This window comes from Typopeltis vanoorti, chromosome 25 (genome assembly GCF_054136105.1).
Source record: "Typopeltis vanoorti isolate ZY-2024b chromosome 25, IOZ_Tvanoo_1.0, whole genome shotgun sequence".
Classification (NCBI taxonomy): Eukaryota; Metazoa; Arthropoda; class Arachnida; order Uropygi; family Thelyphonidae; genus Typopeltis; species Typopeltis vanoorti.
In genome coordinates, this window is record NC_143573.1 from 39461249 (window position 1) to 39487763 (window position 26515).

The 26515-nt window shown below is 38.4% G+C and overlaps 1 protein-coding gene across 2 annotated transcripts in view; it reads right to left on the minus strand.

Moving 5' to 3' along the window:
* Window positions 1-19079, minus strand: part of LOC150092677 (putative inactive 1-aminocyclopropane-1-carboxylate synthase-like protein 2) — a 244260-nt gene extending 225181 nt beyond the window's left edge. The window contains exon 1 of one of the 2 annotated variants that reach the window (XM_090414510.1): window positions 18942-19079. Coding sequence is in view for 1 of the 2 variants with exons in the window: in XM_090414509.1 (XP_090270635.1) it covers window positions 18417-18435 (19 nt within the window). In the remaining variant the exon portion in view is untranslated. Of the gene's footprint in view, window positions 1-18416; window positions 18692-18941 lie in introns of those variants that run through there. The other variant, XM_090414509.1, reaches the window with a different exon arrangement.
* Window positions 19080-26515: the final 7436 nt, after the last annotated feature.

The following is a 26515-nucleotide window of genomic DNA, read 5'->3' on the forward strand; positions in this document are numbered from 1 at the left end:
AGCATGTTTGATTTCTTTTTTAATAATCTACAACAACATAGTAAGAAAGGCAAAATCAGATTATGAGAAGACCTTAGCCATGCAAGTAGAAATTCCAAAAGAGTTCTGTGCTGAGTCAAGTAAAATGAAGAATGGTATGGAAATAACTATAATGGGTGCTGATAGTAGCGAGGTAGGCCACTTTGTTATGAAAAGTTAATAAATTACTAAGGTAAATACAAACCTTTAACAAAGTCATACTCTCCCCCCCCCTCCTCCCATACAGTATCTCCTTCCTCCAAACCTCCTGGCAAAATTCCATTCAAAATATCTATCGTCAGTCAGTTGAGGGTCCTTTTTCAAAAGGACCCTCAACTGACTGATGATAGATATTTTGTCCTTATCTATGCATTCCTGAATTCTGTCTTTGACCAACTTTTCCAGTATTTTTACAACCACTTCTGAGATATTGATAGGCCTATAATTTTCTACTACAGTGTTAGAGAAGCTCTAAGACCATGGGATTATTTTGCTTTCCTTCCACTCCCTTGGGACCTTACCAGAGCTGAGACTTAAGTTACACAACTTAATAAGAGACACTGACAATTCCTTTGCACACACACTCATAACATGCAAGTTGATATCCCATTCAACCCCACAGCGGTATTTGCATTGAGATTCTGCAGTATCCTAAGTATACCTTTGGTTTATCAACCGCAATGCCCATCTCAGTTCCTATCACATAAGACAGAGAAATATCTCCACTTTGATGAAACCACTTTGAACAGTAGTCACTCTATTTCATCTGCTTCTGTCACCATCTGTCACCACCAACGGTACTGAGAACACAGACTTATAACAAAATAATTACTATTTATTAACTTAATTGCTGATATTTTGCTGGTATTCAGAGCACAAAAACAGTCTGTCACAGTACGTGACAAACTTGGCATACTGTGACAAACTGTTTTTGTGTTCTGAATACCAGCAAAATATCAGCAATTAAGTTAATAAATAGTAATTATTTTGTTATAAGTCTGTGTTCTCAGTACTGTTAAAAACAAATTAATATGTACAGTGAACACATAAGTCTTTCCACTTGTTTCTTCCTTCTATGTCTATTCCCTCTAGCTTTTCCATGTGCAAAAAATTTCTTCACTGCAGTGGTTGAATAGAAGAAAAAGTACACATTCATGTCTACTATCACCTTTTTTTTTTTTTTTTTTTTGGTGTGTGCTTGAAAAGTGTGACAGTTCACTGGTGATTTTCTGTTTGCAGTTTCATTCCAATAATATAGAATATCAGTCATAGGTCATTCCAGTCTTTATTAATGTTTCTATTAATTTATTATTATTACTACATGGGCAAATCCATGACGTCTGCAGGCTGATCAACAGAGGCCATAAACATTATGCCAAGCACTATCCAATATTCATGCAACATTAGCATACTTCACTTTGAACTCATTCGCTGTCATGGCACTCACAACAGATTCTGAAAAACCTATTTCACTCATTCACCATTCTCTAAGCAAAAAATAGAGTCCTCAGGCCCTTGCTAATCACACTCTTACTCAATTTCCAAGAATAGCTCTTTGTTCTCTCATCACCTATTCTGAAAAACTTCCTCTGTATTAATCCTGTAAAAAGCGTTCGGTAATTTGTAGGCCTCAATCATATCACTCTTTTTCACCAATCAATTAATTTCTGTAACCCAGAATTATCTTGGTCACTCACCTCTGGATCCTCTCCCCCTCCTTATCATTAAGAAACCCAGGTGACCAGATCTGTGCACAGCAATCAACATGGGATCTTATCAGTATTCATCATAAGCAGAGAGCAAGGATTATGAATGATATGCTGGCTGAAATGTGTGAGGAGATGGAAGTACAGTTTTTAATGTGTGGAATGAGTTTGGAATGGCAGATGAGATGGTTGCATTAATTGCGTCTATTCACCCAAAGATTGTCAGAATAAGTGAGACATGGTTGGAAGAGGACGACATCCTGACAGGAATAGAGATGGAAGGGTATGATGTGTTTCGTGAGGATAAAAGGGGTAAAAAAAGGAGGGGGAGTGCTGTTGATGACAGAGAAAGAGTTATGTCCATACAAAGTAGAGATGCAAGAGGGAAATAGTGCCAGTTGTTTTGAGGCAGTATGGTGTGAGATAGAGGTGAATGGAATCAAATACTTGGTTGGATGTTGTTAGACCAGGTAATATGGATGGTGGCGATAATGAACTGTATAATCAAATTAGTCAAGAAATAAGAAAAGGGTGATTTTAATTAAGGCAATATAGACTAGAATGATGAGATAGCAACTGGAAGTAAAGAAAATGAGTGTCTTGTTTTTGAGGGATAACTACCTCAGACAGTATGTAACAGAGGGCACGCAAGGATTGAGGGTCTTGGATTTGGTCATATCATCAGAGGATGTAATTATAAATGAGGTGTCAACACCAATTGGTGAGAGTGACCATTAGGTAATTACCTGGGTGTGATTGCCAGCAGTGTGAGGACCTCTGTGAGAAAAGGGTATATGTGGTGCTACAAGGGAGGTGATTATGAAGAGCTCAGGAGACAGCTTGCGGGTGTAGCATGGAATGAGGAGTTAGCTGGAAAAGAGATTAATGCAGCCCTGGTGATTTTCAAAAACTATCTAGTAGATGCAATGTCTAAGTATATTCCAAGGGTGAGAAGGTTAAATAAGGTAGGTGTGAGATGGATGAATAAAGAGATTAAGCATGCAATACAGAGAAAGAGGGCATTGTGGAGGCAGCATAAGAGAAGTGGAAATAACCTATTCCATGAGGTCCGCAAAAGACCAGGCAAGGAGGGTGACTTGGTTGGCGAGGGTAGCTAAAGAGAGGTATGAACAGTAGTTAGCTAATGAAGCCAAAAAGAATCCTAAGAAGTTCTTTCGATATGTAGTCCCCAAAAAATTACGATTATGGAAGGATGATGCTGATAGGAGAAAATGGTATAAAGACAGCTGTTGCAGAATGTGTGGTGGAGATACTAAATAAGCAATTCATAAAGGTCTTTCAATCTTGTGAATGTGACTTCATGGAGAGATTGAGAGCACTAGATAATGGGAAGGAGAGACTGACTGTAAGTGAACAAGAGATGTATGGGGAGTTGAGTAAACTCTATGTTAACAAGACTGTGGGACTTAATAATATATCACCACATATTCTGAAGGAATGTGCCAGGGAGTTGACACCTGTCTTGACATATTTTTTTAATGCGAGTCTTGCACTCGGTCAAGTCCCTAAGGAGTGGAAGGAGGGCAAGATTGTGCCACTTCATAAAGGAGGTGAGCGAACTCAAGCATCAAACTATAGGCCTATCTGTGTGTCAGGTGTTGTGGCTAAGTTGTTGGAGAAACTTGTGAGAACTAGGATCCAGAGTTCAGTTGACAACAATGGTATTATCTTTGATGGACAGCATGGATTTCTTAAAGGGAGGTCATGTTTTAGTAATCTACTTACTTATTACAATAAAGTGACTGCTTCTTTGGACAGAGGAGAAGGATACACAGTAATATACTTGGATTTTGCAAAGGCTTTTGATAGAGTATCTCATGATAAATTGATAGTCAAACTAGAGCAGATGGGGTTTGGATATTAGATTAATGCATTGGATTGGAGGCTGGCTATCTGATAGGTATCAACAAGTTGTGTATGGGGGAGCGATATCCAGGAAAAGGAAAGTCACTAGTGGAGTGCCTCAGGGGTCTGTTTTGGGGCCATTACTGTTTAACTTGTATATTAAAACGATATAGGTGAAGATTTGGATGGAGATATTCAGTTGTTTGCAGATGATGCAAAGCTGGGACAAACCATGAAGAGTAGTGAAGATGTTGTGGCCTTACAAGAAGACTTGAATAAATTGAGTGATTGGGCATGGAAATGGAGATGCGAGTTAAATGGTGCAAAATGTAAGGTTTTAAAATTTTGAAAACAAAGATGGGATGCAGAATTTATGCTTGGTGAGGATATATTGTTGAAGGTGGAAGAAATAAGAGATCTGGGAGTGATAGTGGATAAGGATCTGAAATTTAGGGGAACACATAGCCAAAATTGTGAAGACAACACAAAGGCTTTTGGGAATGATGCGGAGGACATTGACATGTAGAAGCAGGGAGATTCTTGTTCCGTTGTATAAGGCTTTGATTAAGCCACACATGGACTATTGTGCCCAGATTTGGTCACCTGGTTTTCAGAAGGATGAAGAGATGTTGGAAAGGGTCCAAAGGCAATTGACTAAGGTAGTTTCTGACCTCTGGAAAGTAGAGTATGAGGAAAGATTGAGAAGATGCAACTTGCAAAGTCTGGTTAGTCGGGGGAGAACCAGAGGTCATCCCTGGAAACTGTATAAAGAGGGTGTGAGTAGGGGAATGAGAAACAGGGTTTTTTTGTGCAGAGTTGTGAATGATTGGAATGCCTTGCCTGAGAGAGTGGTGTCTGCAAGGAGTTTGAATGTGTTCAATGCATGGTATGATGAGATGTATGTGTGATAAAAGGACCTCCCTTGACTCCATGAGGTCTTGGGGTAATAATAATAACCAAGCAATCCAATGAGCTGTTTCAGCCACTTTTGCAGTATGCTTCTAAACTTCAAATCCCTATCTACAAACACCATAAAACAGCCAAGAGAGAAAGCTGGCAACTCAATCGCAAAATGATAGACAGCAAACCATAGGAATAATAGTCTGCTAAACAGGCCTCTATGCCAGATCCTATCAAATGCCCTAGAAATGGGAATTTCTCCATGGTGGAGAAGTTGGATGTAGATGACCTTCTCCATGATTTCATAGCAAACTGAAGCAAGAACAACAGGATAGCAGTTTCTTGGTTGACTTTTCTTTTTCTCTTTTGAAATGGACTAAATGTAGGCTGTTGTTTCCATGTTGAAAAGTAGATGCAAGTCAAGTAAGAAAGATTGAGGAGGAAATAGGATTAGTGTTGGTTATCAAGCACAAATTGTATTATTATTTCTTGGATATCTCCATTGAGTCAAAGACCCATCGTGGAAGACACACTGCAATCATTGGTCACATAATATCTATCATACCTTTCATGGGATAAGCAGTTCTTGATAATGTTCAGACCATGTAAGGTCAGTCTTGTCTTTTGATAATGTTACAATGGTACCACAGGATGGGAGAACAGTGGAAACACGGATGCGAAAAAGTTGCACCCAATGTCGCTCCGAAAAGAGTAGATATCAATGTGTTTGTGCATGGGGGGGGGGGGGGGGTATCAAAGAGTAGAGGAGACAGTCCTGAGCTAGGCTCACTCCCATTGAACTCATTCACCAACAAAGTCTTCAACAATCTTTGGTAATCCATTCCACCTATGCATCACCCTTCAACCAAAATCTAATCCTAACATCCTTGCTAATCGCACTCATACAATTTCCAGGGATTCTCTCTGCCACCAATGCAATATAATTATATAATCTGATATGGCGTTTTGTTCAACTTTGCAATATGACCTCTAAATTTTAACTCTTTCCCCATCACTCCCCGTTCAATGGCCTCATCAATTTCCTTCAGTTCATTCTGTCAATAAAGTATACACAGCTTGTGATATCTTTATCCCATGACCTTGCACTTGGCGATGTTAAACTAGGAGCCATTTACCTTTGCTCAGTCTGGCACAAACTTCACCAACTGTTGCTCTTAGCATCATCAGAAAACAAATGAATATGTCCCCTTAAATCATATATCACTGATATACAAATTAAACAGCAGAGAATAAAGTACTGAGACTTGCAGCATGTCTCTAATCATCCACCTTCTCTCAGCCTAAACTCCCCATTACACTGCTCTGATATCTGTCAATTACCAGCTTCATATCCATTCCAATTTGCTCCAATTTATACAACAAAGTTCCATGTGGAATCCTGTCAAATGCCTTTGTATTGCCTAGCAGTATCACTGACAGCTGTTTCCTTTATCTAATTCAACCATCTCTTTATTTTAAAAAGCAAAGAAATTACTAGATCAAGATCTATCCTTCACAAAACCATGCTGCCTCCCATAAAGTATAATATTCCTTTCCATGCTGTGGAAAGGAATATTATACTTTTACCAACTTCTTCAATACCTTAATCCCTACTCCTGAGATAATGATGGGCTTATAATTTGATACTTCTGCCCTTGGAGCTTCTTTATGCACTAGTTTGCTCTATTTCCATTCCCTGACACCATTCCCAGAACTGAGGCATTAATTAAACAGCTTGGTCTGAGGAGGTACCAGATCCCTTGCACATTCTCATAATATGTGGGTCAATACACAGTATTATCCCATTGCTACATTCACATTAAAGTTCTGTAATATAATAAACACCTCCAATTCATCTACTTCTATTCTCCAATCAGTCAATCTGGCAATGCATTCTCTCTCTCTCTCTCTCTCCTGGATGGTATATTCTTACAAAATGATCACTCAGTAACCTAACTATTACACTTGTTTCTAATCTCCACCAGCACCTTAGTTTTTAGCAAAGCAGGATACCATCAGGGGCAGATGGCACTGTCTAACATGTCATCTAATTGATTTGTTGTATTGTTATTCAGGATTCTTTTACTTTCTTTTTGAAAGAAGACAGGTGGCATGGGATAAGCAGTTCTTAATAAAGCAGGAGATGGGAGGATGTTTTGCCATGCAAGGTCAGTCATGTCTTTTGGTAATGTTACAATGGTACCACAAGATGGGAGAGCAGTGGAAACATGGATGGGAAAAAGTTGCACCCAATGTGGCTCTGAAAAGTGTAGATATCAATGTGTTGTGCATGAGGGAGGGGTATCAGAGAGTAGAGTATCAGTCCTGTGCTAGGCCCACTCTCATTTAATTTATACATAGATAATATTGCATCCCCATGATGAGTCTCTGACTCCATGGAGATCAGATGTTAATAATAATAGCATCCAGCTTAGAAGGAAACATTCAGTTGTTTGCAGATGCAAATCTGGGGAAATTTATAAGAAATAGCCCTGATGTAGTATCTCTTCTGGAAGATTTAGACAGCCTGGTAGCATGGATAGTTGAGTGGGAGATATTTCTTCAATGCCACAAAGTTAAGATTCTTCACTTTGGACAAAGGAAATGGAATGTAGTATTCTACACACTGCTAGACTACATAGTTCAACAAGTACAGGAAATACAATTTTTGGTTTGGTGGAAAATTTTTTTCACTTGGATCATATTAATTGCCTTAGTATCCCACAATGCAAAGCACACATCCTCTCAGGTGTGTATAATACTATGCATTATGAGAAGGACTACTACCCACACCGGTTTCGACTTTTATTTAGGTCTCATCAGTGGGAGCCAGACCCAGAAGGGATACCTAGGTTGAAGTAATGGAGAAGATACATATTCATAGCCTCTATATATAAATATTCTAGTCATGAAGATACTTCCCACGCAAACTATGTATGCTTACACTTGGATAAAGGATTAAACAAGAATATAATTTCTTGGCAACTATAATTTATAACCATGTGTAAAAACTTACAACAAATAGATCTAATCCACAGTAGAAAGTATTTTACCTTGGGTATAATAAATGTTAAAGATACTAAGCTATTTTAAACCTGGTTTTACTCCATTTCCCAAGTAAGCAAACAGACAAATAAGTCAAGTTTGCACCTGCACGTAATGCAAGTCTAGCTGACCCTGCAGGCAGTGCAAGACCAAGTAACTGATGGTAAAAGTAAAATAAGCTCTGATCACTAATCTTAATATTTACCCATAATGCAAAGCACATCTCCTGGAGGAGATGTACGATGCTTTGTATTAAAGGCAAGGGGCCACTACCCATACCGGTTTCGACCTTTATTGAGATCTCATCAGTGGGAGCCAGGCTAGAAATACCAAGATTTTAGTAATACAGAGCTTATAAGTATTTTACCAGAACAAGTTACCATAAGGTGTTTTAACCTTATTAAATAAAAATCTCAGGAGGAGATATAAATGTAGAAAGTATTTTACCTTGGGTATAATGCTATTTTACCTTGGGCTCCCACTGATGAGACCTCAATAAAGGTCGAAACCGGTCTGGGTAGTGGCCCCTTGCCTTTAATACAAAGCATCATACATCTCCTCCAGGAGATGTGCTTTGCATTATGGGTAAATATTAAGATTAGTGATCAGAGCTTATTTTACTTTTACCATCAGTTACTTGGTCTTGCACTACCTGTAGGGTCAGCTAGACTTGCATTATGTGCAGGTGCAAACTTGACTTATTTGTCTGTTTGCTTACTTGGGAAATGGAGTAAAACCAGGTTTAAAATAGCTTGGTATCTTTAACATCTAATCCACAGTATTTTAATAATGAAGTGTTACACCCTTTCACTACTGTATATAGGAAATATGACTTCTGTATTACTTCAACTTTGGTATCTCTTCTGGATCTGCTCCTACTGACAGCAGCTTATTTAGGCTTTTGGCCTTCAGAATACATTCATACATTGATGCTGTTATGTATTTCTTTCTCAATTCCCAAGCAGCATTTATTTCCCTACCACTCAACTCCTCATTCCATGCTGTAGCTCCATCAGTGCTAGCAGTCCTACTAACCAGTCCTACTGACAGTAGGACTGGTTAAAAACCTAAAAGTGAACTGCTATGTTTATTTACAAATGCCAGAAGTATCAGAAATAAGGGAAATGAAATGGTTGCACTGTTTGAGTTTATTCACCCCAAAATTGTTGGAATAAGTGAAACATGGTTGAATGGCAATGATATCCTATCAGGAACAGAACTAGAAGGATATAGGAAGGGTTTTTTTGTGCAGATAGAAAGGACAAGATGGGGGGGGGGGGGTGCTGATAGCAGGGAAATTATATTCATATAAGATAAATATGAAAGAGAGAAATAGTGGCAATGGTTATAAAGCAGTATGATGGGATATGAAGATTGACAGGAAGAAAGATTAACTTGGATATTGCTATAAGCCAGGGAATGTGGAAGGATTCCGATGACACCACCCTCCACATTTCTTCATAGAAATAGATAAACAACATGGGTCAGTGAACAAAGGAATGGTAATTTTTTTTATGGGCGATTTTAATTATGGTGGTACAGATTGGAACGAAGAGAGAGCATTTGGAAATACAGAAAATGAATTTCTTGAGTCTTAAGAGATAACTATCTCAGACAGCATATAAAGTAGGACACACAAGGATCGAGAGTTTCAGATCTGATCATTTCATTAGTGGATGTAATTGTGAGTAAGGTCTTGCACTTTCCTACAGTTGGTGCAAGTAATCATGAAGTGATCACCTGGGTTGTGGTTAGCCACATGCAGACTTAGGAAAGATATATGCGGAATTATAAGGCTGGTGATCATGACAAGCATAGAAGACAGCTTGGAGCTACAGCATGGAATGAGGAGTTGAGTGGTAGGGAAATAAATGCTGCTTGGGAATTGAGAAAGAAATACATAACAGCATCAATGTATGAATGTATTCTGAAGGCCAAAAGCCTAAATAAGGTAGGTATAAAATGGATGGATGAGGAGCTTAAGCATGAAATCTGGAAGAAGATACTTTGCAGGCAGCAAGATGAATAATGGTAATAATAACTTACATGAAGAGTATAAAGAACAAACTAAGAAAGTGACTCCGTAAGGACAATAAAAGTGTAGTATGAGCAGAAACTAGTAAATCAGGTGAAGAAAAACCCTCGAGAGGTTTTTTTTTTTTTAGATATGTGGCAAGTAAAGGGAAGAATAATTATGGTAAGATGATGTTAATGGATGAAAACGGTAGAATGGTAACTACTGCAGAAGACACTGTTGAGTATTAATTTATAAGGGTGTTTCATCCTCATCAGGGTGAAATCATGAAAAACTTAAATGCAGAGGATATAGGAGAGGATGGCTTAATTGTGACTGAGTACAAGGTGTGAGGAGATAAATAAACTTGATGTCAATAAGGCAATAGGATTTGATGACATATCACCACCTTATCTGTTTAATAAGTCTTACAACAGCACAGGTTCTTAGGGAGTGGAAAGATAGTAAAATTGTTCTGCTGCATTAAGATGATGATAAGACTGTGGGTACAAATTATAGGCAAATTTGTATAACTGGAGTTGTGGTGAAGATACTAGATTGGCAAGAAGTAGGATTCAGAAATGGGTTGATAACAGCAGTATTATGTGGTTCAACATGGGTTTGTTAAAGGGAGATCATTTTTCTAACTTACTTATATACTATAACAAGGTGACAAATATCTTGAACATGGGAGATCCATATACAGTGCCATCCTTAGCTTTTGCAAAAACTTTTGATAACAGACTACCACACCACAAGTTGGTAAATAGACTGAAATGAATGGTACAGGATAACAGACTTCTGAATTGGATTAGTGACTGGCTGTCAGATACGTATCAGAAAGTTGTATATGGGAAGCAATATCCCAAAAGAGGAAGGTCACTAGTTGTGTGCTGCAGAGTTCAATTTTGGAACCACTGTTATTCCATTTGTATATTAATGATATTGGGATGGGTTTAATGGGTGATATGTGGCTGTTTGCAGATGATGCAAAATTGGGGAGAGCAATGCAGAGTCAAGCAAATGTAATGGTCTCACAAGTGGACTTGAATAGATTGCATGAATGAGCAGATAAGTGGAACTGTCAGTTCAATGTTGACAAGTGTAAGGTTTTGAAATTTGATAAGCAACAATGGGATGCAAAGTATACACTTGGTGGGGAAGGTTTAAAGGAAGCAAAGGAGATGAGAGATCTCAGAGTAGAGGCAGACAGGGACCTGAAATTCAGGGGCCACATTGCACAAGTTGTGAAAACATCATATCAGATAACGGCAATGATGCGGAGGCTCCTGACATGCAGAAATAGAAGAAATAAAGAGGTTGTGATGCCATTGTATAAGGCCTTGAACAGGGGTCATATGGATTACTGTAAAAAGAAAAGGTCCAGAGAAGATTCACAAAAGTGGTCAGCAGTCTTTGGAATGTGGTGTACAAAGAGATATTGAATGTAAATTGCAAAGCCTCATGAATAGAAGGAAGGGGGGGGGATATAATTGAGACATATAAATTAGTCAGGAGTTGTTAGCAGGTTGACATGGAAGAGATTTTTCAAAGAATGGCAGAGTGGGTGGGGGAAGTAGAACAAGAGGCCATCCCTGGAAACTGTTATGCATTACATTTATGTAAAAGGAGGGTGTGAGCAGAAGAGTGAGAAGTTCTTTACATGGAATGCATTGCCTGAGTGTGTGTTGTTGGTGAATGTAGATACATTGAATCAACTTGAATAAGCTCTGTGTATGATAGTGCATGTACCTCCCACGATGAGTCTCTGACTCCATAGAGGTCAGATAATAATAATCATAATACTCTGTGCACTTCAATAAAGGTCAAAACTGATCTGGATTGTGAGCCTTCCCATATCTGAAACACACACTTGAAAGGATGTGTGCTTCACCATGTGGCATATTAAGGCAATTAATGCAAAATCAGTAATCCCTATATACGAGTAGTCTGGTTATGAAGAAACTTCATGTGTAAACTTTGCTTGTTTACACTTTGATAAAGTCTGCCAGAGGGAGAAGCTATAGTGAGACATGCTACGATAGTTGTTATTTATACTTAAACAAGTATTTCAGTATAGTTTGTAGTATTCTTTGTGCACTGTTTAAATAACGGAGCAGCCGCAACTCAATTTGCCAATGACTAATCGCCAAGTCTGTCCCCAAATAAGAACTACATTTTGCACGGTATATGGGATTTTGTGGTATGCGGTGCTTGTGGCACATACACATCTCGGCAGTTAGAAATGTGACAGGTGAGAGATTGGGGAGTGCACATCTGTGGAAAATCACCACTAGAAAATGAAAGAACTTTGTGATTTCGAAATTCGCATAATGGACCTCGACAGCATTACATCAGAAACAGGTGAATACTGACCAAGATAGATGAGTAGCATGATTGAGGGTGAGGAAAACGAGTGGAATGTGAAAGAAAATATAAAAGTAGGGAGTGCAGTAGGTTTGAAACATGAAGTTTTCAAAGATGGTGTCGAATGGGAGGATGAATATCAAGCAAGAGTAGACAGCTTGCAGAGAGAGAAAGAGAGAGATAGATAAATGCGTTGAAAGAAGTAGTGGTGGCAAGTATCAAGAATGAGTTGAGAAACTGGAAACAATGAATGCAAAGCAAATCAGAGTGGGAGTAAGAAAGAGTTATGGATATGATAGAAGGGGAGAAGAACCACCAATGAAAGAGAGGGAATGAGAGAAAGACAAGACAGTGCAAGAACCAGGGACGGTGAGATAACAGGATAGCAGGTAAGTGGGGGAACAAAGAAAAAAAAAGTGTTAGAGGAGAGAGTGAGAGATGAGGTGAGCAAGGAAGAAACACAGTGGTAAGAGGTGTGATGTATGGAGACTCAATGATCTGTGATGTACAAGATAGAATGTCAGAGGAGTGTTTTCTGAAGGAATGACAAATATGTGGCTATGGCAATTCAGTGAGGTAAAAGGGTGGATGAGATGATTGTGATGGTGGGAATGAATGACCTGAGAGACAGTGTAAATGAGGTGACAACAGATCTGAGGTTCATGCTTGAGGTTGTATGAAAGTAGACTCAGAGAGGGAAGAGAATGTGTTGCCCAGGTATGATAATGCAGAGCTGCCGAGAAAAGCATGAATAATTATTAATATAACAGTCACATGTGTCAAAAAAGTGGCTTGGAATACATGGATGCTTGGAGAGCATTTTTTTGTTAAGAAAAGAACTGTATGTGAAAAACAGTTTTTGAATAAAGAACAATGTAGGCATCTGGAGAGAATGTTGTTCTCTGAACAAGTCAGTATGTCAATGCAGGGAATAGTCACTTGGGAGAAAGGGGAAACACATCATGCGATGCTGAATACAGTAGTCTGGAGGGAATAACGATGGGTATAGAAACAGTGACAATGCCTTGATTCTTTATACTAATGCCAAGAGTTGAACTGGTGGCACTGATAACATCAGCCTGTCCAAAGATTGGGATTTTTGAGACATAATTGATGGAAGATAACATATGACAGGAATAGAAGTTGCAGGATATAGCATTTTTTGACAGGAAGGAAGGGCATATGCAATGGTGAAGTACTGTTTATAATGATGAGTTATGTCCTCTTGAAGTGGAGAATTTGGAGGGCAATTTCATTAATGGTGTGAGGTAAAGGTGGACAGGACAGGATATTTAGTGAAGTGTTACTATAAGCCAGGGAGCATAGAAGGTGAAAAGTAGGAGATGTTTAGGCAGTTGAGCTTGGTGAGTGCAAAAAAGAATGATTGTTATGGGAGATTTTAATTACAGCAGTATAAATGGGGAAGATGACACTGCATGTAGTAGTTAAGGAAATGGAATTGTTGAGGGACAACGTATGGTAGAAGGAACACGGGGTTCAAGAGTTTTAGATTTGGTCATAGCATCAGAAGTCTGATTAAAACCAAAATGGCATCTCTGTCCCCAGTTGGAGAGAGTAACCATGTGGTTTTGACTTGGAAAATGAATAGACATGCAGGAGTATCAAAGAGAAAGGAATGTATGTGAATTATAAGGTAGGTGATTACAATAGTCTTAGATATCAGCTTGGGGAAGTTCCATGGATGGAGGAATTGGAAGGGCGAGATATCATTAGTGCTTGGGAACTTGAAGGGACATTTATTAGCAGCAATAGCAAATTGTATGAGTGAAGAAGAGAACACAATTTGGTATAAAGCAGATGAGATGTAAAGTGGATGACAAACAATATCAAAAGGGAACTGCAAGTAAAAAAGAGGTTATGGAAGAGATATAATGAGAGGAGGTGGAGAGCAGATGCATGAAGAATATAAGACTCAGGCCAGGAGAATGGTAAGGAAGGCAAAACTGGAATATGAGAAGAGATTGGGCCCTGAGATCCAAAGAAGATCCTAAAGAGTTATATGGCCAGTAGAAGGAGACAGGATCTTGGAAGAATGACATTGTTGTATAAAAATGGGAATAGAATGACTGATGGAAAGGACATAGTGGAGTTGTTAAATGATACTTTATTAGGGTATTTCATTCTAGAGAAGTACATTTTAATACTAGAGGGATTGGGCAGGTTTGAATTTTAGAAGTGCAAGAAGAGTGTTTCAAATACTGAGTACTCTTGATATCAATAAAACAATGGGACTGGATGGGATTTTGCAGTCTGTTTTGAGAGAATGTACTAAAGAACTGCCAGTTCAGTTGACCTAGATTTTCAATGAAAGTCTGGGCACGGGAAAGGTGTGCAAGTGGAAAAAAGGGTAAGATAATGCCATTGCATAAGGGTTGTAGCAGACTGGAAGTGTCAAATTATAGACCAGTTTGTATTTCTTCGGTAGTTGTTAAGATTTTGGATAAATTAGTGAGGAATCATTTACAGCATTGAGCAGATGAGAGTAATGTTACCTGCGAGTCAGCATGGATTTGTTAAGGGGTGCTCTTGCTTTAGCAGCATGATTGCCTTTTATAATAATGACAAGAGTGGTTGATGAGGGTACGTCATATTCTGCCAAATTTTTTTATTTTTATTTTTTGGATTTTACAAAAGGCATTTGACAGGGTACCACATGATAAGCTGATATTTAAGTTGCAGCACATGGGTTTAGATGTGCTGCAACAAACAGGTTAATGAACTGGATTCGGGATTGGCTATCTGAGGTTGCAAGTTGGGTCCGACAAAGTTCAGTGCAAAAATGCAATAAAAGACAAACACTACAAAAAAGAGGCCTAAAAATAATTAACTTTCTACTGAAATAATAGATCTGCGGTATTCCTACTACTCAAAATAAAGCTGAATTATAAGAGAATCACACAACAGCAGTTATATAAAATCACAACTAAATGCAGAGAAGCAAAATCAAGATGGTTAAATCAATAAGCAGATATGTCAGAATGCAACTACTCATGATACAATACAAATATATAGCACAATGAAACAACTTTCAATAACACATGAACCTACACCACTAAAAATCAGTGCCGTAACGAGGGCATGGTGAAAGAGGTGCCAGGCATGGGCACAACTAAGTTTGGCGTGCAAAACATAAAAAAAAATGTAAAAAATAAAAATAAATAGAAGTCCGCTATTTTATATTGTATTTTTAAATTTCGGCAATACGCCGTTTTAGACGCCGAAATTCTGCGACACACTGCAACTCACTTTTGATGGTAATGACAGAGGAAGCTAGCAATCCACACACAAAGAGTAGGATAGATACCATAAAATAGCATCTTGAAAAGGTCAAGATGCCAGACTCAAATGCCTTGGAAATATTGAGTTACCACATGAAATTCTCCAAATCTTTCAATGGCCTGTGTCTGAAGGTGAGTAAAGTTAGCAAGGAGGTCAGCTGCTCCATGAGAATAGCACAGTTCATACTGGAGATCCCTAATTAACTTAGGATCTCTAGAGAGTGAAGAATCTGGTTGTTGATGCTCATCACTTTTGAGTGTACTGAGGAGATGGGATGATAGTTTGATGGCTGACTTTTATCTCCCTTTTTCAGAACAGGTTGGATAAAAGATGGGTAGATGGCAGATGATTAGGACAATTTGCAAGGTGATACAGGATAAGTGTTAATACTGGAGCACAAGGTTTTAGTACAACTAGAAGGATACCATCTGGGCTTATTGATATCAAGGGTACTGAGTATTTTTCTGATATCCTTGTTTCAAAAAATTACATGAGGCATAAAAAATTACACTTCTCAGAGTGTTTTGTGAAATAATAGGAGGAGATTTGCATTCTTAGAGAAGACATCTAATTGTACAAGAATTGACAAACATTGATGCGAAGAGATCTAGATAGAAAGATACAATCTATATTCTTACAATTATCACAACTGATGATGATGAGGGGGAAAAAAATCTTAAGCTGTCCTCTTACACATTTATTCAGAAAAAGTGGAATATCTTCAAACTGACAAATATTACATCACACAACATATGCAGATGATACAGTATTATTTAGACAATAAAAATAACAAAGTATATAATGGAAACCCACATAAAAACAGCAAACAAAAAATTGGTAGGGAACAGAAATAGTTAACTGAATGAAAGAAATTAAATATGATAGACAAAAAATTTAATTACTCAGGAATATAAACCACACACATGTTAAATTATTAACCTATTAAACACATAACTAAGTTTTTCTACTATGACAAAACTGACAAATATTTTTTAAAATATCCATCTCTTTAAACAAGTATATAGTTCAATGGCACTGCCCACAATTTTAATGAAGCAAAAACTTGGGCTGTCAAACAAAAGGAAAAGAATTAACAGGTTTTGAAAATGTTTGAGAACAATAAAGAAAACAGTAGACCAAACGAAAATATGAGGTGGATAGATGCAGCAGAGGAGAAAAAAGCTAGAGGTCATGTCATGGAAGATGAATAAGAGTTCGGTCAAGAGACAGTGCATTTTTTCAAACAGTACGGTGGTGAATGGGAGAAATAATTACAGGGCAAAAATGCAAGCACACAGTGAACCAATTTATGGAAATTGTATGAAAACCATAGTTAGGACTGGGCATTTTATCCTTTTACTTATTTTAAGTTAAGTTTTAAGTGTAAATAAATATATGCGATGTAAAGAAGCTGATAGTGTATGTAAAGTTAGCCATGCATGATAAATCCCCACAAACTGATGAAGGTACATACCAATGTAATATTTTATATGTACAATTCAGATCAGGAAATTTACTCTGACTAGTTTGATGTAAATTATTATTAGGGGTTACTCCAAGGAGTTCTTAGACTCATTGAGGATATCTCCCCAACATTTGTGCAATACCTATCATACTTTGCTTGAATTCTTCAGTCATGGCATCCAGTGGAAATCTATTCTACTCATTCACTATTCTCCAAGCAAAAAAACCTACTTCTAATACCCTTGCTAACTACATGCTTATTCAGTTTCCATGGATGGCCCCTAGTTCTCCCACCACCAGACCTGTTCTGAAAAATTTTGTCTGAATTAATCTTATAAAAATCCCTCAGTAATTTGTATGTCTCAATTATATCACCCCTTTTCCACCTATCAACCACTTTCTGTAATATACAAATCTTCAACCTGTTCTCATAAGGTTCATTCCATAGACCTGCTACCATCTCGTTCACTCACCTCTGGATCCTCTCCACTTCTTCCTTATCACCAAGAAACCCTGGCACCAGATCTGTGTGCAGTAGTCAAGATAGGGGGCTTTATCAGAACAATAACCAGTTTGTTTCTGCTCATCAAAGTATTCTTCAGTAACCAAGTATCCTGATGAGCTGCTTTAACCACTTTTGCTATGTGCGCCCCCCCTACCCCCAAACTTTAACTCCCTATCCACTAACACTCCCAAGTCTTGGGCTTTGTCAATTTCCTGAAGTACAATTCCACCAATGTGGTGTGTATATATATATAGCTGGTAATCTTTTCACCCCAAAATGCATAACCTTACACTTTGCCACATTAAACTGACATCCATTCTCTTTTGCTCAGTCTGCCGATCGAGCCGAATCATCTTACAAAATTTTGACATCATCTGTATTAATTATTGCTCTACCCAACTTTGCATCATCAGCAAACAACTGAACAGTTCCTTTCTTATATTGTTAATATACAAATTAAACAGTAGCAGTCCAAGAACAGAACCTTTTGGCATGCCACTAGTCAGATATTCTTTTGAACTGGACTCCTGAATAAACTACTCTCCAATATCTCTCCATCAACCACCTTCCTATCCACCTTACCAACCCTATATCCAGCGCCATGTGCTGCAGTTTACTGATTAGAATTCCGTGGGTATCATGTCAAAGGCTTTTGCAAAATCCCATAAACCTCTTACCTTTATCCAACTCAGCTCTAACTATATTATAAAACATGAGCAAGATCCTGATGACCTACCCTTCACAAAACCATATTTTCCCCCATACAGTATCTCATTACCATCTATCCATTCCTGTATTTTTCTCTTGGCGAACTTCTCCAATACCTTGACAACTCTTGATATGGTGATGGGTAATTTGCTACATCAATCTTGGAGCCTCCTTTATGCAATGGAACTATTTTGCCCTCTTTTTACCCAAAGCTGAGACTTAGATTAAATAATATGGTCAAGGGCACTGACAATTCCCTCGCAGCTTCACGTGAATACTTTCAAAGTGCAGTTTGTCAATTAAAAACAATAACTTTTAATTATTAATTTTAAGAGTCTAACTTTTCAATAAACAAGTTGTTTCTACTTTGATAATTCGTTATATGTGGATATTACTTAATAGCAATTAATATTGACTATTGTGACAATTTATTAGAGACAATAGTATTGTCTCTAATAAAAATACACCTTACCAAAGGAAACAATGAGCCGCATCAGCTAGACGCGACGATACGGTAACTTACCAACACAAGGAATTTCCATTGAATCAAGTTACTTTCCTATCCTTATTTTTTCCCCTTCTTTTTTATTTCTTTGACTCGTAGTTTCTAATGATATTCAAACTGCAAAAATGTATTAAATAAATGTATATATGCATACAATCACTTCTTCTCTGTGGCCTGTTACTCTGAGTAACAAGCGCACGTTTCGACAGGCAATTTCAGAGCATAAAACTATACTTTCTATTCAACCTTATCAAGTATTAAGCGCGTGGGAAGAGAATACCCTTCCCTCTTATTCGAAGAAATATCTCACCCAAAGCAGCAAATTTCTATTTAAATAATGCAATATTTGAACTTATAAAAGTATTACTCCCGATTAACCAATAGAAACAAAGTGACACCATCCGTTAAAGCAGCATTTGCCACGTTCGTGTTATTTCTCCTTTCACTAACCAATGATAATACACTATATGACTATTTAGACTTATAATACAGCATGTGCTATGACAAATGAAAACAGTAAAAATGAAATATTCTTTAATTTACATGATTCACGGAAAGGACTATATGAATTAGCTGTTTTCTTATAAATCCCTACAAACTATTTCGAAGTAAATGTAATAGTAGATTTTTCTAGGTATCTCAAGGTGCAAAGATAAAACACCACACTTCCGTACTCTTCGCAACTACACGTGGGAGACACTCACGTTACTTACGGAAGACGCTAGATCTCAGTGGCGACATCAATGGATTGGAGGTTTTGGCATGAAGCCAATGCTTCAAAATCAGAAAATAATAATAACATTAATAGACAAAATCAAATGACGTGAATTATATATTTTAAGGACATAAATTTAAATATGAAGCCTTTTAATCCCTAAAATCAACCAAAGTGCTTTGTCAAAATAATGGCAAAGCAATATGAGTGAATGCATCTTCGCGTGGAGAAGAATTAAAACGCACGGACTGTAAGCTTTGTGGAATGCCCTCGAGAGAAGAAACCGCTGACTCCTTGGTTGTATAATGTATTAATAATAATGTTCTTAACATGGATTTTAATACAGGTGGCCTGTTCCGGTCTCATGCCATCTCTTTCTTGGTCTTCCGATTCTTCTTTTTCCACTTATTTTATATTTGTATAATATTTTCTGCTGTTGTCCATTCGATTTAAATGTTCTATCCATCTTTGTTTATACTGTCTTATGTAGTAATTAGTTGGTTTTATATTCAAGGATTGTAAAATTTCTTCATTTGTTTTATGTCCCACTTGGTATATCCAGGTGTTTTTTTCTGAGAAATTTCCTTTCTTCTGTTTGAATTCGTTTTTCATCTTTCCTTTTTATGGTCCTTGTTTCGCTTCCGTATAGTAGAGTTGGTTCCGTTTCACTTCGGTATAGTAGAACTGATTATAGTGGGTTTTGTACTAGGGATGGCTTAAATATATTGTTTATTATACCATTTACTTTGAGAAAGTTTGATATTTTCCAAAATATTCCAATATTCCACTTGCTTCACTTGGTGGAAGAATAATAAATCAGCTGATGACTATTTTACAATAAAAAGTTTTGGAGAGAACCCATCAGTACCTGTATGGTACCCTGAAGAAGATAAAACTTGGAGATATGATGAAAGTATGATTTATGATTCCAGTGAAGAGAATGAGATTAGATAATTTCATCATTTTAATTTACATGAAAGGATTTTTAATGGATTGGAAAATTTAAGCATACAGGTGCTCACACCTATACAGGTATTAGCAATTTCAAAAATATTAAGTGGTCAGAATGTGGTCTTCAGCAGAAACTGGTAGTAGAAAAACTGTTGCTTATTTAGTTCAAATTTTTCAACATCTTCTCACCAGTAAAACATATCTAGTGGATGACTTTACTGCTAATAGTCCAAGAGCTCTGATAATATGTCTCCTGGAAAAGAGTTACCAGAACAGATTGCAGATGTTGCTCAGAAAATAGGAAAGTTTTGTGGCTTAAGTTGCTTTTAGAAGGACAGAGAACAAACAGAATGCTGATGAATCCTACTTTTGAATATGATATTGATGTAGTTTTGTCTACTTTTGGAGTAATTAAGAAACCAGCGTCATCAAGGATATATAATCTCAGTTGTTTACAACACGTTGTGATTGATGAAGCTGATACAAAGTTGGATGATAGTTTTTCAGAAACCTTGAGTAAATTTCTCAGGAATGTTACATTCCAGAATTCAGGTGTAAACAGAGGAGAGATTACCGGAGCACAGTTAATTCTAGTTGGTGCCACCTTGCCGAAAACTATTTTAGAAGTTTCACCACCTTTCATTGATGTTACTTCACTTAAGAAAGTCTTCACAACTTTTCTGCATCGTTTTATACCACATGTCCCCCAGAAGTTTTTAAGATTACTGTATTCACAAAAGGCAGGTGAAAAATTATCATAAACTTAATGTTACTGTAATGGTGTTCACTTAATCAATCTATAAATATCAATCCTGTGATTGGGTAGCCATTTCTTGAGGAAAATAATATACCATCCGCAACACTGAATGGAAGAATGCCAAACAAGACTTGGACAATATGAGAGGTTCCAGAAAAGAGAAGTGACTGTCTTAACTTTTACAGATGTTGGTTCAAGAGGTCTTGATACCACTTGGGTTCAGCATCTTATAACGTTTGATTTTCCTGAACACATATCAGACTACATTCATCGTGTTGGGCGAAGAGAACGTGTTGGCAGCAAAGAAATAGGTCATGTAACTAATTTTATTTTTCATGAAAATGAAGTGAAATTAGTTCAACAGATTGAATTAGCTGTTCGTAAATTGCAAATGTAACCAAAGATTGATGCCAATATCAAAAGAACACTTTTTAAGAGGATAGCAGATGATGATGAACTTGCTTTTCTAGAGTCATGATAGCTAGTTTTATCTCAGTTGTGTAAATATTATCTTTCTTGCAATGATGGATTTGTTAATGCAAAAGAATGTTGATCATGAATTATTGCAATAAAATAATGATATAGTTTAAAAAAAAAAAAAAGAATAAGCGCCTCCATAGCGCAATTGGAAGAACGACGGTACGTTGTGCCCTTCGATTGGATTAGGCCTAAATTCGATTCTCGTCGTGACGGGAGAAATCTTTATGTGGACTTTTTCAATCGAAGGTGAGTTAGCCGATCTCATACGGTGGTGGCAGAGTTTTTCTTCCGGAAACTCGGGTTTTTCTTCCCGCATACAGACAAATCGGCCCTTCAGAACACACGCAATTTACATACAAAAAATACTAGTTGTGGTGGTGGTGGGCGGAGGATGGCGTTGATGGAGATGATTGGTAGTAGAGGTTCGGTGTAGTGGTGGAGACGGTTGTATAGTAGGTGTCCTCCCGCGATGAGTCTTCGGACTCCTTGGAGGTGCCGCGAATAATAATAATAATAATAATAATATTTTAGTGTCTATGTCCTTTTCTTCTTCGTATGATAAATCACATCCCAAGTATTTGAAAGTATTTACTTGTTCTAATATTTTATTATTTATCACTATTTTACTGCTTATTGGGTTTTCTCCTTTGAATGCCATTATTAATGATGACCTCAAGGGCTCACTTTAGTGAGTACGGGCATGGCAAACCCGAGGTAACAGATGCTGGACCATGCCTTACATCATGTAATATACATCTGTTATATTATTCTATAGACTGGTCCCTCCCCTTCTTTCTTTGCTTCTTTCTCCACTCCTTGCTCCTTCCACCTGATGCTATTAGAGTATTCGAGGGCTAGGGGATGAATCTTTCCTATCTTACTAAGTTCTTTCGTCTTATGCAGTCACCGAAAGAGACAAGCTAGCCTCAATAGGTGCTGGTCCCAAGCCCTGATAAATGGCGAGGGTTGGTGTCAGGAAGGGCATCCGGTCGTAAAACTTCACTGCCAGCTCTAGCTATGATATGAGTCAAAGCGAAAATGATATAAGGGCTAGGGCGTACCCCTTAAGCGACGCGCAGCCACATCTCCCTACAGCTGCGAGAAGTGGACGAGGGCTACCGCATCAAGGGCGGATGCGGTTAAAGAAGTGAGCCCAGCAGGTGAAGAGGATGTTGTGAGTGGAACACTGAATGTTGGAAGCATGACTGGAAGGGGAAGAGAGGTGGCAGACATGATGAGGAAGAGGAAGTTGGACATTTTATGTGTGCAGGAGACAAGGTGGAAGGGGGAAAAGCAAAGAAACTGGGAGACGGATATAAATTGCTCTACTCTGGAGCGAATAACGAGGGAAGAAATAGTGTAGGAATTGTGGTGTGTGGAACAATGAAGGGCGAAGTACTGGAAGTGGGTAAAAGGAACGACAGGGTCATGCGAATGAAATTGGGTCTTGGAGAAGAGCGAGTGGTCGTCTTATGTGTATATACCCTGCAAGTTGGCTGTACAGCAGAGGAGAAAGATGAGTTCTGGATCATGTTAGATGAAGAAATGAGGGAACTGGAAGAAAACGAGATGGTGATTGTCGGAGAAGACTTGAACGGACACATAGGGAGACAGAATAGAGACTGTGAAAGGGTGCATGGTGGCCATGGAGCAGGAATGATGAACCAGGAAGAAGAGAGGGTTGTGGATTTTGCAGTAGCGTTTGATCTGGCAATTGTGAACTCGTTTTTCTGCAAGAGGGAAGAACATTTGATAACAATTAGGAGTTGTAACAACAGTTCACAAATTGACTACATTTTGACTAGAAGAAAACATCTTAAGGTTGTGACAAATTGTAAAGTAATTCCAACAGATCAAGTGGCACAGCAACACCGACTGCTGTGCGCAGACTTTAAAATAACATCGAAGATAAGAACCTCTGGAAGCCATTGGATGAAGACAATTCAGTGGTTTTGCTTAAAAGAAGAGCGTCTGAGGAATCGTTTTAGGGAGAGGGTGTTAGAGAGGATTTCGGATAGACTGGAAAGTGTACAAGATTGGTGGAAACATAATTCAAAAGTAATCCTGAGCTGTGCAATCGAGGTGCTTGGTGAGACATCTGGAAAGATTAGAGAGAGCAGAACGAGGGTTGGTGGTGGAATAATAATGTACAAGTGGCAGTGTCAGCTAAGAGGAAAGCAAAACAAAAGTGGGATGAGTCAAGAGTGGAAGAGGACAGAGAGATGTACAGAGAGAGAAAGCAAGACGCGCCAAGAGAGTTGTGGCACAGGTGAAGGCCATGGCATATCAAGATCTGTATGATCAATTAGAAACAAAGGAAGGACAGAGAAAAATTTTCCAACTAGCAAAATGTAGAAATAAAGTAGCAAAGGACATCTTACATATGAGGCAGATCAAAGACGCTGAAGGAAGAGTATTATGGAGGGATGTGGACATAAACAGACGGAAAATATACTTTGACTTTTGAATGAGGAAAATGCAAGGACTCACAGAGAAGATGGGCAGCCTTCTGAGGGGATGGTGCAGAACATCAGTAGAGTGGAAGTGACAGAGGCCATGAAGAGGATGAGGAATGGAAAATCGGTGGGCCTAGAACAGGATTCCAGTGGAGGCATGGAAGGCACTGGGGGAAGAGGGAATTGACCTGCTGTGGGACCTGTTCATGAAAGTTTGTCAACAGGAAAATAAACCTGAGGAATGGAGGGAGAGTACTCTTGTCCCCATCTACAAGGGTAAAGGGGATGCACAAGACTATAAAAATTACAGAGGAACAAAGTTCGTGTCCCCCACAATGAAAATCCTAGAAATGGTTCTTGATGGAAGATTAAGGAAGAAGGTGGAGATTGCAAAGGAATAATTTGGCTTAATGCCTGGTAGATCAACAACAGATTCTATCTTTGGATTACAGCACATGATGGAAACGTTTCGAGAGAAACAACGGGAGCTACATCTGGCATTTATTGATCTGGAGAAAGCATACGATAGAGTGCCAAGGCAAGAAGTCAGGAGGTGTCTGAGGGAGAGGAAGGTTCTGGAGAAATGTGTCAGGTTAGTGCGGGAGATGTAGAGAAATGTGAAGACAAGTGTTCGGACCTGTCTGGGACAGACAGAAAGTTTCCAAGTAACAGTTGGACTGCATCAAGGGTCAGCATTAAGTCCGTTTCTGTTTAATATTGTGACGGAGTTGGTGACGGAGAAGGTGAGAAAAGATGCGCCTTGGACAATGTTGTATGCAGATGACATCTTGCTGTGCAGATTCAAGAGAAGAAGCGGGAACTAAACTGGAGATGGAGAAAAGTATTGGAAGAGAGAGGTATGAGACTGAGCAAAAGTAAGACAGAGTATATGTGTTGCACAATGGGCGGCGGCCAGGAGACAGATCTGGAGCTGGAAGGAAATGTCATCAGGAAGGTAAGGGACTTTAGATACTTAGGTTCAATAGTGTAAGAAGATGGAGGAGCTGAGAAGGAAGCGGGATGTAGGATACAAGCGGATTGGAGGAACTGGAGGGAGATGGCTGGAGTGCTATGCGATAAGCGGGTGCCGATCAATCTGAAACGCAAAATCTGTAGGACAGTAGTGAAGCCAGTTATGATGTATGCTATGGAAACTGTGGCCCTGAGGAAAAATAACATCAGCAGGATGGAAGTAGCTGAGATGAGAATGCTTAGGTGGATGTGCGGTGTGACCAGAAAGGATCATCTGAGAAATGACTATGTGAGGGGAACAGTGAAAGTTACGAACTTAGGAGCGAAGATTTAGGAGACAAGGTTGAGATGGTTTGGTCATGTGATGAGGAGGGAGGATGAATGTGTGGGAAGAAGGGTCATGCAGATGGATGTGCAAGGAAGGAGGAAGTGTGGGCAGCCAAAAAAGAGATGGAGGAAGCTGGTAGAAGAGGACATGAGGATGAAGAACTTGGTTGTGGTGACAACCCAATACAGGAGGATGTGGAGGAGACTCATCATCAACACTCACCCCACGTAAGTGGGAGAAGCTGCAGAAGAAGAAGAATGCCATTATTAATAATATTACATGTATTAATAATAATAAACATTGTTCAGTGATACAATAAAAATTAAAAAAAAAACGCCATTGTCAATAAGAAAAACGTGTTCCTTAAGCTCTAACTAACTTTTCGAAGACAGTAGATAGTTAGCCTCCATCTTTCTAGACTTCACTAATGGTGAGCGCAAATTATCAATAAATCATGACTTTTCATGAGAGAATTCGGCAGACAACTGCCGTTATATAGTGTGTGTGTGTGTGTGTGTGTGTGTGTGTGTGTGTGTGTGTGTGTGTGTGTGTGTGTGTGTGTGTGTGTGTGTGTGTGTGTGTGTGTGTGTGTGTGTGTGTGTGTGTGTGGCGCTGCACACGTGTCCTTAAGCATATTTTCTGATCACTAGTTCAGATTCATTTTCATTTGTAAATTTCATATGGTTACATCTGCAGCATATATTCTAAAACCAAGGAAAAAATAATAGAAACTGTCGAAATGACAGATTACTGTATGTAATGATGTATAGTTGGGCAGAATAGAATAAAAGAACAAGCTGCAGTGTAGCTATAATGATAAATCAAAAATGGAAGACCACAATTAAGAGCTACACTTTTATAGGGTATTTCCACCTTATGTGACCTCTAATTCATAAGTAGCATAGAAATAGAAGACACGACACAACATAAATTTAAAAAAATAATAATAATTTTAATTAGGAAAAGATTTGGGGAAATTTTTTGTGCCCAGCATCAACCCAGGATTGCATGTGCACGGTTTAACAGTTTCTGAAGGTGGAGAGGAGTGAAGTAGCATATGATGGGTTTGTGTCCTTCTATTGGTGTTTGATAAAAATTCTTTGTTGTGCATTTTTTCTCTAATTTTCATTCTCGGTTAATATCCATATAGCGCCGATTTCAGCCCTCTGTAGGTTCCAAGGGAGGTTGAATGGCAGTTTCTTGATCATGTTGGTTATGTAGAAGCTTCGGGTAGCTTTTTCCGTAGTGATTATTATACTTATTTAGTTTGTTAACTGTGGCCTTGTTATCTGATATGTTGTTCTGGTTACTCTGTGGGTTGGACTAATTTAGTGTTTAGCGTGACTGAGCAGTAGCAAAAATGTTTTGTTTTGAATATTTTGAGTTCTCTCATTGCCCAGTTATTTCTCGTTGCTCATTCCCGTATAAGTGTGGGCTATCAGTTTTACCATTTTATTT